The 13,890-nt window shown below is 38.5% G+C and overlaps 1 protein-coding gene across 19 annotated transcripts in view; it reads left to right on the top strand.

Annotated features, from left to right (window-relative positions):
* LOC137281711 (zinc finger protein Gfi-1b-like) overlaps positions 1-13,890 on the top strand; it is a 78,340-nt gene that overhangs the window by 19,230 nt on the left and 45,220 nt on the right. The window contains exon 2 of one of the 19 annotated variants that reach the window (XM_067813152.1): positions 13,461-13,837. The exons of 14 other annotated variants lie outside the window; for them this stretch is intronic. In XM_067813152.1, the coding sequence (XP_067669253.1) occupies positions 13,461-13,822 (362 nt within the window). In that variant the 3' untranslated portion in view covers positions 13,823-13,837. Of the gene's footprint in view, positions 1-3,058; positions 3,382-5,208; positions 5,565-8,379; positions 9,168-12,048; positions 12,374-13,460; positions 13,838-13,890 lie in introns of those variants that run through there. 4 more of the 19 variants (XM_067813146.1, XM_067813142.1, XM_067813143.1 and 1 more) reach the window with 4 other exon arrangements.

Genomic DNA, 13,890 nt, shown 5'->3' with positions numbered 1-13,890 from the left:
AATTAATCAATCAGTGTGTTATCGGTTAATCCTTTGATCAATGTTTGTTTTTGTAACTCAGCTGATAAACCCTCTTGCATCACTTACATGCACATATTACATAACATACAATACATTTGCCATTACAGACCTTAATTTATAATGTTGAGTATTTACTCCAGACAGGAGAAATGCCAAATGGGGACCTTTGTTGAGTAACCTAACCGAAGTGGTGTTACTACTAATTATACCTGTTATAAATTCATTAATTGACCATCCAGAGAATTATGACAAATAACACCTGTAGGTTTACACCATCAAATGCGAGTTACAGCAAGGAAGATGTAATCTCTGCGTCGCATGCAGCCTGAAAACACCTATGGGCCGAAACTCTTTTGAGGATACCAACGGAATTTCATTACATAAGGAATACACACAGGCATTTGCTGTGTATTTGGGTAAATAGGTGAAATAAGGGGTTTTTTACGTAAGAGAATTTTCCAGTTTCTCTACCAAAGGCAAAGTCATCGTTGTTTGTTTACGAATTCAAATAAATCAACTGTGTTTTTATTATCATAAATAATAAACCAGGGTAGCTACCATAGCTACCAAAATTTACGTATGATATTTGCTATCACAGCTGAACCAACACTCAAAACTACCTATATATATATATATATATATATAAAGCTTTGCAATCTTCCGTACTGAAACAAATGGTTTGCTACGTGCCTGTAGACATCATATTTTCATGTAACATGATTAAATATCGAGGTTAAAAACACAGAAATAGGATCAAATTGGACCAGTAACTATACCATCCATCCGAAAAGAACTACACTGCTGGTATATTTGGTTACGATCAGACAAGGGATACCATGGACATTTTTAAACAAATGGCATATGATGGGCATCCGGCCTCCTGACTGTTTAGGTGAAGAAATTCTGCTAATATGGACAGGAGCCCAGTTCCTTTGTCCGTCACGGTTGAAGGAGCGGGCGTTGACCAATTTGCGGTTTGGTTTCGTAATTCGACCGTTGGCGAGAAACATTATTCGCTCCGCATCAGTGCCCCTTTAAATTCATTTCCTGTAAGGGGTGTTTGTTTCCGTGTAACAGTGAACAGTCTTTACTGTGTCACAGCGAGATGTAGTTAGAGCTTTGTTTCATTTGATGATGGTATTTATCTGGAGCTTGTGTTAGGTGTTTGGTTTTGTTTTAATGTATTGTTTTGTTGTTATCAAATGTTAATGTGTGAGACTTCACACTGCAAGCACATCTTCTGGTTTACTAATATAGGACCTGTGAAGGTCCCATGCTTGCCATAAAAGGCGACTAACGGGATCGGGTGGTCAGACTCGCTGACTTGGTTGACTCGTCATCGGTTCCCAATTGTGCAAATTGATGCTCATGTTGTTGATCGCGGGATTGTCTGGTCCCGACTCGATTATTTACAGACCGCCACCAAATAGCTGGAATAATGCTGAGCGCAGCGTTGAACTAAACTCACTCACTCACTCACTCTGGTACTACAGCAGCATGAAGTTAAGGGAGCCCAAAAAAGGGAATGTCATAGGTTGAAATATCAACTTACCATTGTCTGAACTGTCCTGGTTTTCTGAGGCAGCATTATTTCTCAGTTGAACAACAAATGCAAGCAAATGTGCATGCATGAAGAGATGAAACCAGCTACCACTAGGCAAAAATATTTGAGAGATTTCAAGGAAGCTGTCTTGTTTCATTCTGTTACTGTACTTATCATCTGGAAGAGGGACTGTGTGTCACGGTCGTATTTCTTATACAAGGATCAAATAAGATTTATATATTACAAGCTACTTAAGAGAACCTGACTATCAAACGTAACAATGAGAGCCTGTTTTTAACTCCCACACTTGATGTATACATTTTTCTCGGTACACACTGATGTTAAGGTTTTCTCTCGTTAATAAACATGGTTTGTACGATAGTTGAGTTTTTGTCGGTGTTTGAAGTTGTTCCTGATTTTGGGTAGTGACAGACTGGATTCCGTTAACTTCTCCCAGCATTGAAGGAACAGCATTTGACAACAGAGTACATTTATCAAATCATATCACTAACTGCACTAGCCATTTAACAGAGGCATGGATTGTCTTGATTCAATTATCACTATCAGTCAAGTTACTGAGTTTCCTGTGGTCATCGTGTAGCCAGAATATTTCTCAGTGAGGCAGAGAATACTAATACACCAACACATTCACACCTGTCACCTGAAAGCGGAATTGTTTTCTTTCATATTCGTGTAAGTAAGGTTACATTCTTTTTTTGTTGGGAATCATTTAAAACTGATGGATTGTTGTCAGTTCGTTTCTTGTGGATTTGACATTTTGGGACATAAATCTGATACTTGCCTTCCTGTCGTGCATGTGACCAAGATTCACAGATTAACAGACCACTTGCAAAGTGCCCACTTGCTCCCACTTTTCCCATCTTGCGTTCTACAAGCCCGACTTGCTCAGGTTAAATCTGTGAACTTGCAATGATGACCAGTGTTTGCCTTCTGTTCATGAAGCTCCGTTGCTTAATACTAATAATTGCTTACATTCAGGTCTGTGAACCATTAACTCCTGCCTATTGATGTCGGTTTGCAGATGAGACCTAAACTGAAGCCCCGAATGCTAAATGTTTCATCTCATGTGGATATACTTCCCATCTTTTCTTATGTTATACCACAAGTGAAATTTATTTCCCTTCACTAAACACAAAAAAACCCAGAACACTGTCTAAACTGATTTAAACCAGGTTTTTCCCAGACAATGCCAAATTTTCAAACTTACCAATCACATTTTATACATTGATTAATTTTGTAGGTTCACAATTTTTGTTAGTGTCGATTGATTTTAGGACTTTTTGATATTGACATATGCAAGAATATCTGACAGATTTAATCAGAGAGCTCTGCTGTTTTTGGTGACAGGGATATATTCACTATATTCTATAGATGTATAAGTGTTTAGGTGTAACTGACACCATGTTATTAACTTAGTCCTGATCTGATCATTCTTTTCTGCTTAAGTCTGCAACATGGGCTTTTTCGTTTCAGATGTGCATTTTTATGACCGTTCCCTGCTTGCGTTGCCAACAGTAGATTTTTCGTCAGGTGGATACACTCTACAGAGTTCTGCCCCTTTGAGGGAATGTTTGGGCAAACCGTATGGACAAAAAACTACAAAAAATCTGTTTCCATGCCCTGTCTGTGGTAAACTGTTCAAAGACAAAGGAGGCTTGTATTACCACAAAGTGTCAATTCATGAAAAACTAACTTTCACTTGCGTGTGTGGCCGGAAGTATAACCACAAACGAAGTATGGATTATCATCAAAAGACTTGTGTCGTTTTCAATTCCTCGACTAATCAAGGGTGTTGATTCTTGTTTTTCATGGAAACAGTAGTTAGTGATAAACTGTGGTAATTTTGAAGATCATCCAAACAAATCTGACCTTGTTAATCATTGCATCATGATTTAAAAGTTGACCTGTCAGACAGTGAATCATCTGTCAACTCTTAGATTAACATTTAAAGTGTGTGTGTGATCAACCATACCTGATAAGAAAATAAGTATGCAAAATTGTAATGCAGTTTGTCAGTTTTATGGAGATAGTGTATTTATTTAGATATTTGATTTTCTTCAGGGATAAACCTCAGACTTTTTTTGTGGGGCCCAGTGCTTGATAGGAAGGGCCAGTTGCCCCACCAGGTTCATTTTAGGTAGGCCCCTTTCTATTTGGGTGTTTAAAGTTTTCAGTAAATGTTTTTACTTAATTTGGATGTTAATAAACTGCTTAAATAAGCTCAGAATTTTCTTATGACACATGATCATTTACGAAGACTAAAAACCAAAACCAAAAGTTACCAAATGAAAGATATTTAGAAACACACGCTTTCATTGGTTGAACAACAACCAAACAGGGATAATATAACATATAGTTAAACTTTGCTATTGCAGCAAACAATAACAATATTTATTGCATTATATTTACTTAGGCCGTACTTATATTTTTGGGGTTCAGCATTTTCAAATATTTTATTTTCACATGAAAAATATTTTTTGAACCGAAGCAAGGAAAGTATGTTGCCAACCTTTGCCCACAGCATTTTCAAATATTTTATTTTCACATGAAAAATATTTTTCGAACCGAAGCAAGGAAAGTAAGTTGCCAACCTTTGCCCACTTCGCTGGCATATAAGAAGACTTGTCATATTCTTTATGCTTTGCAACCACATTTGCGTTATAATGTTCCTGTGTTTGGATGCGGAGATGCCACAGAAACACATCCAAGGTTTATACCTGTTTCTGTGTTGCTGGCAATGTCCTTCATGCCTGATAGATGTGCATACCTGTGGAGTAGTGTACAAGACAATTCAGCTCACATCTACGACGACTTTTTGTTATGCCACTGTTAGTATAATAGAGGGTTTTATTCTTACTTTTAGTGACTGTTTTCATTGTCTCATAGAAAAAGACATCTCAGAGAACCAAATGTTGATGTGTTGAATCTGTGTCAAGTTAAGATAGGATACTGTTTTAGCTATGACCGCCCAGCATTGAGGGGATAACACAATGCCTGATTGGTTTCAAGTTACATTGAGTATTCAGGGGGCTGTTAAACTGTCAAGGTATGTGAGTGGGCCAATACTTGTAAAACCATTATAAACCTTCAGTCATGTCATTCTATTGTTCCGCCAGGTTCTTCCCTTACTGAGTAAAGTTAAGCAGTTCTGCAGGCTTTCTTCAAGCAGTCTCAGGGATTTCCTTCAGAATTGCCCACGTCCTGGAGATTTTCTGATTATTAGCCATTGATTTTGAATTATTTTACTTGTTTTGAAGATTGATACACCTTTGTTTCCATCGTAAAATATCACATTATTGAAAACTTGCAGTATATTCTGCCGATACCTAATTTCGAACATGCAAGCCTTTGCTTAACAGCTTGGCAGTTTCACTCCGAAGGCTATGAAGGACTGCTGTGATGATTGTCAGTGTGAGCCATGTGTTCCTCTCGATGATGGATCCTTACTTTGACAAGCGAATGCCTGAACCACAAAGCTGCCCCAATGCACCACTTACGTTAAGGAACAAGAAAGCTAACCCTGTTGGTGTGTCTTAAAACTGACATTGTTCTTGTTAAGAAGATAATCAACAATCTTTTCACAACATGGCCAGATTTTCCATCCAGTTTTTTGTTTCTTTCAGATGATCATGAATATGGCAGTTCGCAGATATCTCTGTCAGCCCTGGGTGTGGTTCAGGGAAGTTTAGTTCCCCAGAACATCCCTGATCTTTTCAACCCATTCCTTGACTTCAGCCTCGCTGAGAAAAAGAAAAAATTCCCATGTCCTATGTGTTCGAAAGAGTTCAGTGACAGACCAGGGTTGTATTTCCACAAGAAGGCCATTCATGAAAAACTGACTTACACATGTTTTTGTGGGAAGACTTACATCCATAAACGTAGCATGTCGTTCCATCAAAAGACGTGTTCTGCATACCTTGCAAGTCTTCAACACTGAAATTCAGAACATGTTGAAGTGATTCTGAGGAACTGGCCTTGAAGTGACGTGTGACACTTATGTGTGAACTTTTACAGTTTCTGTTTTTTTTCACACAATTGAGTTTTGGTCAGCTTCACATCCTCCTTTCTCTGTGTGATGAGGGCAGTTGGGGCTGAAGGCTCGGGATTGAGTGTTAGGCCCACAGTTAACTGCACGTGTCACAAGAATTACTCAATAATACAGGTTTCATTGTGTCAGTGTATGTGCATGCAACAAACATAAACACTGTATGGCAGGTTTCCCCCCATCGTGGTATTGATGGAACATCGCTAAAAGTGGCGTAAAACTAGACTCACTGACTCATACCAACATTTTAAAAGATATACTTGTGGTTCCCATGAAATATCATCATTGACTAGCGTTACCTGTGATTGTCAATTTGAAGATTGTGTCATCAATAATACTGTACCTAAGCTATTGAGGTGATGAATAGCTTAATTCACACATAGCTCAAAGTCGACATTTGTGTACGTATATATGTTAAGGGCACTGTCTTTGTTGGTAGTCCATGATTAAATGTATGCAAGCTGTTCAGTGTTGTGAAATGTCTTGAGACCCTTTGAGTCATTTATGCTCAAATTTACATCTCTTAATAACTGTGAGTAATCAGTCAGTTTTTAGTTCATCAATACTCAGAGATTATTGCACAAGTATGCAATATGACTTATATAAAATGATTGTCAAATTTTGAGGTTGTGTAAGTTTTGTTTAAGACATATGGCACACTTGCAAGTGTAATAATTGCTATATTATCCCTTTTATTCAAGTACCTTTATGCAGTAAAACAAGGAAACAATGTCCAATTGTGTCATGACCTCATACATGAGAAAATACAGAAGAATTGTCTCTTGGCAAAAGTGATATGTGCACAAGTCCAAGGAGCTTTTCATATGACTCGCGTCTTCATCCAGCATTTAACAGTTTTTAGTAAGTTGTTAATTATATGCGTACATATGTAGCACTGGTGTTAAATCGTTGAGCAACATAGCCCAATTTTCCATACAAATTTTTCTTTCTTTCAGATAAACATGAAAATGACAGTTTCAAGATTTCTCTCTCAACAGTGGGTGTAGATCACAAAGGCTTTTCGCCTCAGAATTTTCCCGAGTTTTACAAGTCATTCCGATGCGCTCCACAAAACAAACAATGGCCATGTCCAATGTGTGATAGAGTTTTCACTCACAGAACAGGTTTATACACCCACAAGAAAGCTGTTCATGAAAAAGTGACCTTCACGTGTCGTTGTGGGAAAACTTACGTTCATAGAAGTAGCATGTCCTTCCATCGAAAGACATGTCCTGTGTTCCTGGCAAGTCTTCACCACTGAGTATTCAGGAAACAGTGTTTGTCAACTGGCATCTCTCAAGCATGGAAAGGCATTTATACTGTTAAACCCTCTAAGTAAATCTTTGACCTTTTTATAAGAATGAAATGGGTTAGTGCGCTGCTTGTGTGTTTCATGCAGGTAGATTGACGGTGAAATTGTGAAGTGGTCATGTCACTGCAAGACTACAGGTCCTGTTGACACACATTCTGCAATGAGCTCAAGGAGCAAGAATATTTCGTAGTCTTTTGTAATCGTGAAAGTCAGTCCGATTGCTTCACGGATGGTGTTGTAAGCCTGTGGTTTAAATCCTTCGGTGTGCATAAGTCATGTCAAATCCCCACAATGTGTGAAGCCCATTGTTGGTGACTTCTGCAGTGATATCATTTGAATATTGCTAAAAATGCCATTAAACCATACTGTTTTACATTGGTTGCTTCGACTAAATATGGTTCTGTGCAATTGAAGGTTTGAAGATCTTGTTGGATAATGTGTTAAGGATGCTAAAGTGACTTTGGTGAACGTCTGGAGATTCTGTTATTATGAGAGAAATACTGATCTATATTCCTTGAATGTTGGGTGTAGAAAAAGGCCTTTTGACATTGATTATGTATTTAGCTGATTACAAGAACATCACATGAAGTATAGGTATTGTCAGCCACTTGAACTGGATTTGATTCATGTTTATTGTACCCGCAGCAACGTGGAACAGGGGACTGTGTACTCAGCCGCATCTGTCTGTCCGTCGATGCGTCCCATGTCTTGCCAGAGCGATATCTCATTAACTGTTGTACCCAATTTGATCAGCCTACATTGGTCGATTACACAGCCATCAGTCGATTGGGGTGACCTTGACCTTATTTTCAAGGTTACCATGACTCTTTCACCACTTTTCAAACTCTTGTTAGCATGATATGTCATGAACTGTCGTACCCAGTGTCTTCAAATGTCATGACAGTCTACATTGGGTGATTATGCAGACACCTGTCGACTTGAGTGAATGTTACCTTATTTTCAAGGTCACCAAAAGTCTTGACCACTTTTCATCCTGAAGTCTCATACACTGATGTAACCAATATCTTCAAATATGGTGACAGCTTACATTTAGGCATTACGCAGACATCTGTTGATTTGGGTGACGTTGACCTTCTTTCAAGGTCACCATGACACTTTGACCACTTTTCCATGCTTATGTCAACGCGATGTCTCATGAAAACATGGCACCCAACGTCTTCAGTTTCGTCGACAGCTTATAATTGATGACTATGCAGACACCAGTCATTTCAGGCATCTTGTGTGTGACCAAGTAGTGAATATGTAGTAAATATTTGATTCTTCTTTAGCGACAAGGGACATTGCCCTATGAGTGGCAAACATTTGTTTATAGAATGGATGTTATGAATGTTCAGTTACTATTGAGTCGGTGTAAGCTGTGTTGAGTTCAAGATGGTCGTCTTCAGGTGACTGAGTTGGTTTTTTTCTTGTTTTCAGATGTTACTGGTAGTACGAATCCAGCAGCTTTCCTCAACCCTACAATGGGTTCTCAAAGTGGATTTGCAAGGCCCGTTTACAACCCTCTTGGTGCAAAATTTGTGGAGAACATTCTCCAGGGTTTTCAGAAACCACGTAAACCATTTCAGTGTAATTTATGCGAGAAGTCATTCAGTGATGAGTCTGGCCTCCACTATCATAAGAGTGCCATCCATGAAGGTGTTACATATCATTGTGTGTGTGGAAAACAGTATTCACATAGGCGGAGTCTCACATACCACAAGAAAACTTGTGAAACATATTTGGCCCAGTTGCATCGATAGATTTTCAGAATCTGGTGAAACAAGTTCCTGGTTTTGTCAGTGATCGTTGTTTTGTCTGTCTGTTCATCCTCTTAAGGTGGGGGACAGCCTACGGGTAAGGGTAGCCTAGTGGTTAAAGCGTTCACTCGTCAGACTGAAGGCCCTGGTTCGATATCTCACATTGGCACAATGTGTGAAGTCCATTTGTGAAGTCTCGAGCTGATATATTGCTGGAGTGTTGCTAATAATGGCATAAAACTAAACTCACTCACTCACTCACTCACTCACTCACTCCTTTGTGTTGATTGGCAGCCTACTGGTTGAAGCTATTGATCATCACATCAAAGACATGGTTTCAATTCCCCACATAGGTTGTGTGACGCCTATTTCTGATGTCCTCAGCTGTGCTGTTGCGTGAATATTAGTAAAAGCCACGTATAATAATGCTCACTAACCACTTACCAAACGCCATTTGGTCTGTTTGGAGCTTATATCAAGGATAAATGGTAGCTTTCTGTATATGTTTTCATCAGATTTGGTATGCCAGAAACTCAATGTCGTGGGTTCTAATCTCAGACTCCTTTTCCTGGGCTTGTGGAGAGAGTCTAACTGATATCACTGTTTACTATACGAACTTGAACGAAAATCAGTCATTCGGTCACAGACTGACATTTTCAGTAATTACATCGCGTCAGTGTTTTATCTTACGGACTGCAGGGCTCTTATTCTGGAAGTATTAGTAGCCCTGAGCATTCTGAACTTTGATCATAGCCAATGTATTAAGAATGGGCTTAATAAGTTCGTAGGGCTGCGAACAGCTAGCCTGTTGTACAAAACTATCTTAGTGCACTGATGATCACACAGCATAAAAACATTTTGGCCTCTGTGTACATTCAGTGGACCAGTTTTGACTTAATCTTGGCTATGTTCTCTTAGATTTTGAGTGTAACTAAGGTGTCAGAGTTGTGTATTTTTTTAAAATATCATTTTCAAGTGTCATGTCATATAAATTTAATTTCAAATGCTTCAGTACTGGTATATATTGCTGTTAATAAAAATGAAACAGCTCGACCTGGTTTGATACATGTCCTTTTTTCTTTTCTCCAGTTACCATGGTAATTGTTATCTCAACATGGTATGGTATATTTTTGGTTATAACTAGTGGTATTTAACTAAGCTTCTATAGGAATCTGATTGCTGTGGGTATGTGACATGTTTGTCCTGCCCTCATGGAATAATTCATGGACATGAATGTATGGTTTGGGACAATTGTGCATCTTTTGTTACATCAAGTAGAAGTAGGCAGACATCTTTTTGTTTTGATCTTGACGGATGATGTGATGCAAGTTTGACATGGTTTATGATCTGAGAACACATCAGAAACTTTCTGAGTTTGAACCCTGGTTCAGCCACAGTGTGTTTCACGATTTGTTGGTGACATACCCAAGCTGGCGAGTTTTATTCTCATTTCACACCTCAAAGACCTGTACCTCTTCAGACTTTCACCACAATTCAAGGTGATGTGCCATGATATGCCTGGAACACTGCTTGAAGTGGGGTTATACCCGAGTCACTCACTAACTCATTCATGATCAAATAGATCTGTCTGAACTCCATGATGTCCCTGCAGGTTCTGAATCGCCCATTTCATTGGGGCTTGTTTTCAGTTTAATTGTTTGCTTCTGTCAAAATTATATATGTTCAGAGACTAAGTTTTAGTTTAATAAAATTATTATATTATTATATTATTATGTTATTATGTTTCAGTATGGTTTGTAGTTTGATGTTCAGGGAATGACAAAACATGACAGCTCAGCTTATTGGTTAGATGTAAATGGCAAATTATCTTTCTTCATATCACAGTGCACCAAGTGCATGCCCTCCATGGTACATTCAAAGTGTTTGGGCTGTGGGCTAGCCTACTGGTTCAAGTGTTCAACTTCAGTTGCCCACATGGGTACGATGTGTGAATCCCATTTCTTGTGTCCCCACCTGTGGGCTAGCCTACTGGTTTAAGTGTTCAACTTCAGTTGCCCACATGGGTACAATGTGTGAATCCCATTTCTTGTGTCCCCACCTGTGGGCTAGCCTACTGGTTCAAGTGTTCAACTTCAGTTGCCCACATGGGTACAATGTGTGAATCCCATTTCTTGTGTCCCCACCTGCGGGCTAGCCTACTGGTTCAAGTGTTCAACTTCGATTGCCCACATGGGTACAATGTGTGAATCCCATTTCTTGTGTTCCTACCATGCTATTGCTGGAATACTGATAAAGCATACAACCCTACTCACTCGCTCAAGGTATGGCATATAGGTGCCCATTGGAATGCTGACTGACTCTCGGATTCCAGAGAATAAATCAAATAGCCCTATTCAAGTCTAGAGTGGAAAGTTTACATTAAATATTGTTCTCGTTTCAAGTTTGATTTTTTGCATTGATGATCATATTGTTAATTCAATTTAAATTTTTTAGTCTGATTTATTTAATCATTGGACTTTTCGTCAGTTGATGATGGCACCACCTTTCCCTATTGTCTCACCCTATATTCACAAAGAAATCAATTTCATGCTAATTCACAACTTTTGAAAAATTCATTTTCTGTGTTGTCTGTATCTGTATGCACATTGAAACATCACTACATGTATTAATATCATTATTTTGTGGGGAAAATAAGCCATGATTATACGTTGACTTCTACTACTGTGTTTGAATCAGAGATGGTCATCCAGGTTGATTTTAAATGCCACAGACTGGATGAAATATCACCAGTGTCTTGGAAAGATGTGTGGAAATAATTTTATGATTTAGCAACCTGAATATAATAAAGGTTTTAATCATGTTACTTCATTATTGTGTTATTTGTTCACAGTTGTGTCAACAAAACACAAGAGCATTTAGAAGCTGTCATGAATCTGGTGGTTTCTTGGATACTGTCATGTAGAGGCTGACAAAGATGACTTTACCAGAATGTCACATTGAATGAATATATAGTTGTAATCAGAAACGTAATAATTTCATTGAAGTTGTAAGAAGCAACTACAGAGATTGTAAAATTATCTGTTCACCATATATTCATTTATGAACTGAATGAATGGTATATATTGTATTTCAGTTCACCATTTATTCATTTATGAACTGAATGAATGGTATATATTGTATTGCAGTCAGTGGGTGTCACAGGAAGGTGCACAAATCTTTAAATGAGCCTTATTTTAGCTTTTGACCCTATTTCTTCAATATTGATGAATTCTGGACAACACAAGTAACAGAACACAAAACTTTCATCCATTTGCAAGATGACCCATTCAAACTGAAACACTAATGAGACCAGTGATGGGACTAGCTCCAACTCTTTTGTTGCTTTCAGGGTACAGACAGATGCCATACCATACGTCCACAATATACCAACGCTCCCAGAATGACCACTTTCAGATGTTAGGCATTGCAAGTGATGACAATTTAGTTCCCAGGACTGATAATTCTGCAGCCAGAACTGAATATTTCCCTTGTGTACAGTGTCAGAAGGTGTTCTCATCTCGAGGCTCACGCTTCAATCATATGCAGGTTGTTCACAAAAAGGAAACATTTTTCTGTGTTTGTGGAAGGTTCTATAAGTACCGCACGTCCCTCTTACACCACGAGAAAGTCTGTCCTTTCCATCTGAAGGCAGACAAGTGACAGTGCACCTGGTCAGGTAGACACTAGGTAATCATTGAATGGGTTCACTTCAAAGAAGAAAATATTTCTGATGAATAAAACTTTTACTTATGTCCAAGAAATTTAGATTTTGTTCTCCTTTTGGCAGTTTATGAGTTTGTCTCTTGCATCATCTGCCTACTCTTCTGATAAACCTATGCTCATTCACAATCACTACATATGACAAGTCACAGTGTAAATACATGTGCACATTCAACACACTCATTCATGCATCATGGGGGTAAATCATGATATCAAACATGAATGCAGTTTTATTGATGATGCTGAAGGCTGTTTTTCAGGAACAGTATTCATGATTAATGGTTGAAGGGAGTGTTAGGTGGCCAGAGATACCAACCTGCCTGAATTTAATGGAATCATCCCAAAAAAAATGCATGTCGATTCCCCACCATTTTCCTTGCAAGTTTTTATTATTATGTTATTTTCAAATTGTTTACACATTAAGTAATCCGGAGGTTGAGTAGATTGTCTGATAAATTCCATGCATTATATATTTTATTCACTTATCATTTACAAGCACTGACGCTGAGTATTGAGAACCAGTTTCAGTTGTATAAGGGTCGCTGTATGTAATGGCATTAAAAAGTTTGGTTCCTTTAGTGGAACAAGTTATAATAATTCTTAATTTGGTGGAAAAATTCCTCATTTTTCTTTTTTATCTTTGTGAGCTCACATTCTTTAATGCACTTATTTAGGGTTGGCATATCAGAAATATGCACTCTTTATCTCAAACAATATTTATGATTCATGGTTGAATGGAGTGTTAGTTGGCATCATGTTGTTCAGAGAAGGCCCCGAACAAACACTGACTTGGTTGATGCTTGTTTAATGTCTCCTGATTATGTAGATACATGCTCATCGTATCCATCACTGGATTAGCTGGTTCAGTTTATCTCTTTACAGGGCACATTATATGACTGGCATATTGCTGCCTGAGGCATAAAATTACAAAGAAAGCAGCATTTGTAAGCTCCTTGTTTTGTTATGATATGTGTGATGGTTGTTTAGAAGTTTAAGCCCAAACCTTTAGTGATCACAAGAGGTCCTTTTTGTTGATTTCAGATGAGAGACGAGCTGTCACAATACATGGATTCAGGGATACATTAATGTTCCCAGCCAGAAACTTGTCCCTAAACCATTTCCTTCCAACTGAGCACCAGGATCCTCTTCAGAGCATTTCTAACCTGTCTCTTGGGCTCGAACTCGGTCCCTCGCCTCACAACAACACAGCTAAAAAGATATTCAGTTGTCCCGAGTGTGGCAAGACTTTCACTGCCTATAGTGCTAGGCTGTATCATATTGAGGCTGTCCATCAGAACAAGACCTTCGGTTGTGTGTGTGGCCGTGTGTACAAGTATCAACCAAGTCTCTCTAAACACATTAAGTCGTGCCCTGTGCACATTGCAAGCAAACTTGGAACCTGAGATTAAAATTTGACAAGGTGTAACTTACCCAAATAATCAAATAATACTGCTGTAGTTGTAGGCAGTAA

The sequence above is a fragment of the Haliotis asinina genome, chromosome 4, assembly GCF_037392515.1.
Source record: "Haliotis asinina isolate JCU_RB_2024 chromosome 4, JCU_Hal_asi_v2, whole genome shotgun sequence".
NCBI classification, from domain to species: domain Eukaryota; kingdom Metazoa; phylum Mollusca; class Gastropoda; order Lepetellida; family Haliotidae; genus Haliotis; species Haliotis asinina.
The sequence above is the reverse complement of the archived record's forward strand: the minus strand, read 5'-3'. Positions and strand labels throughout refer to the sequence as shown.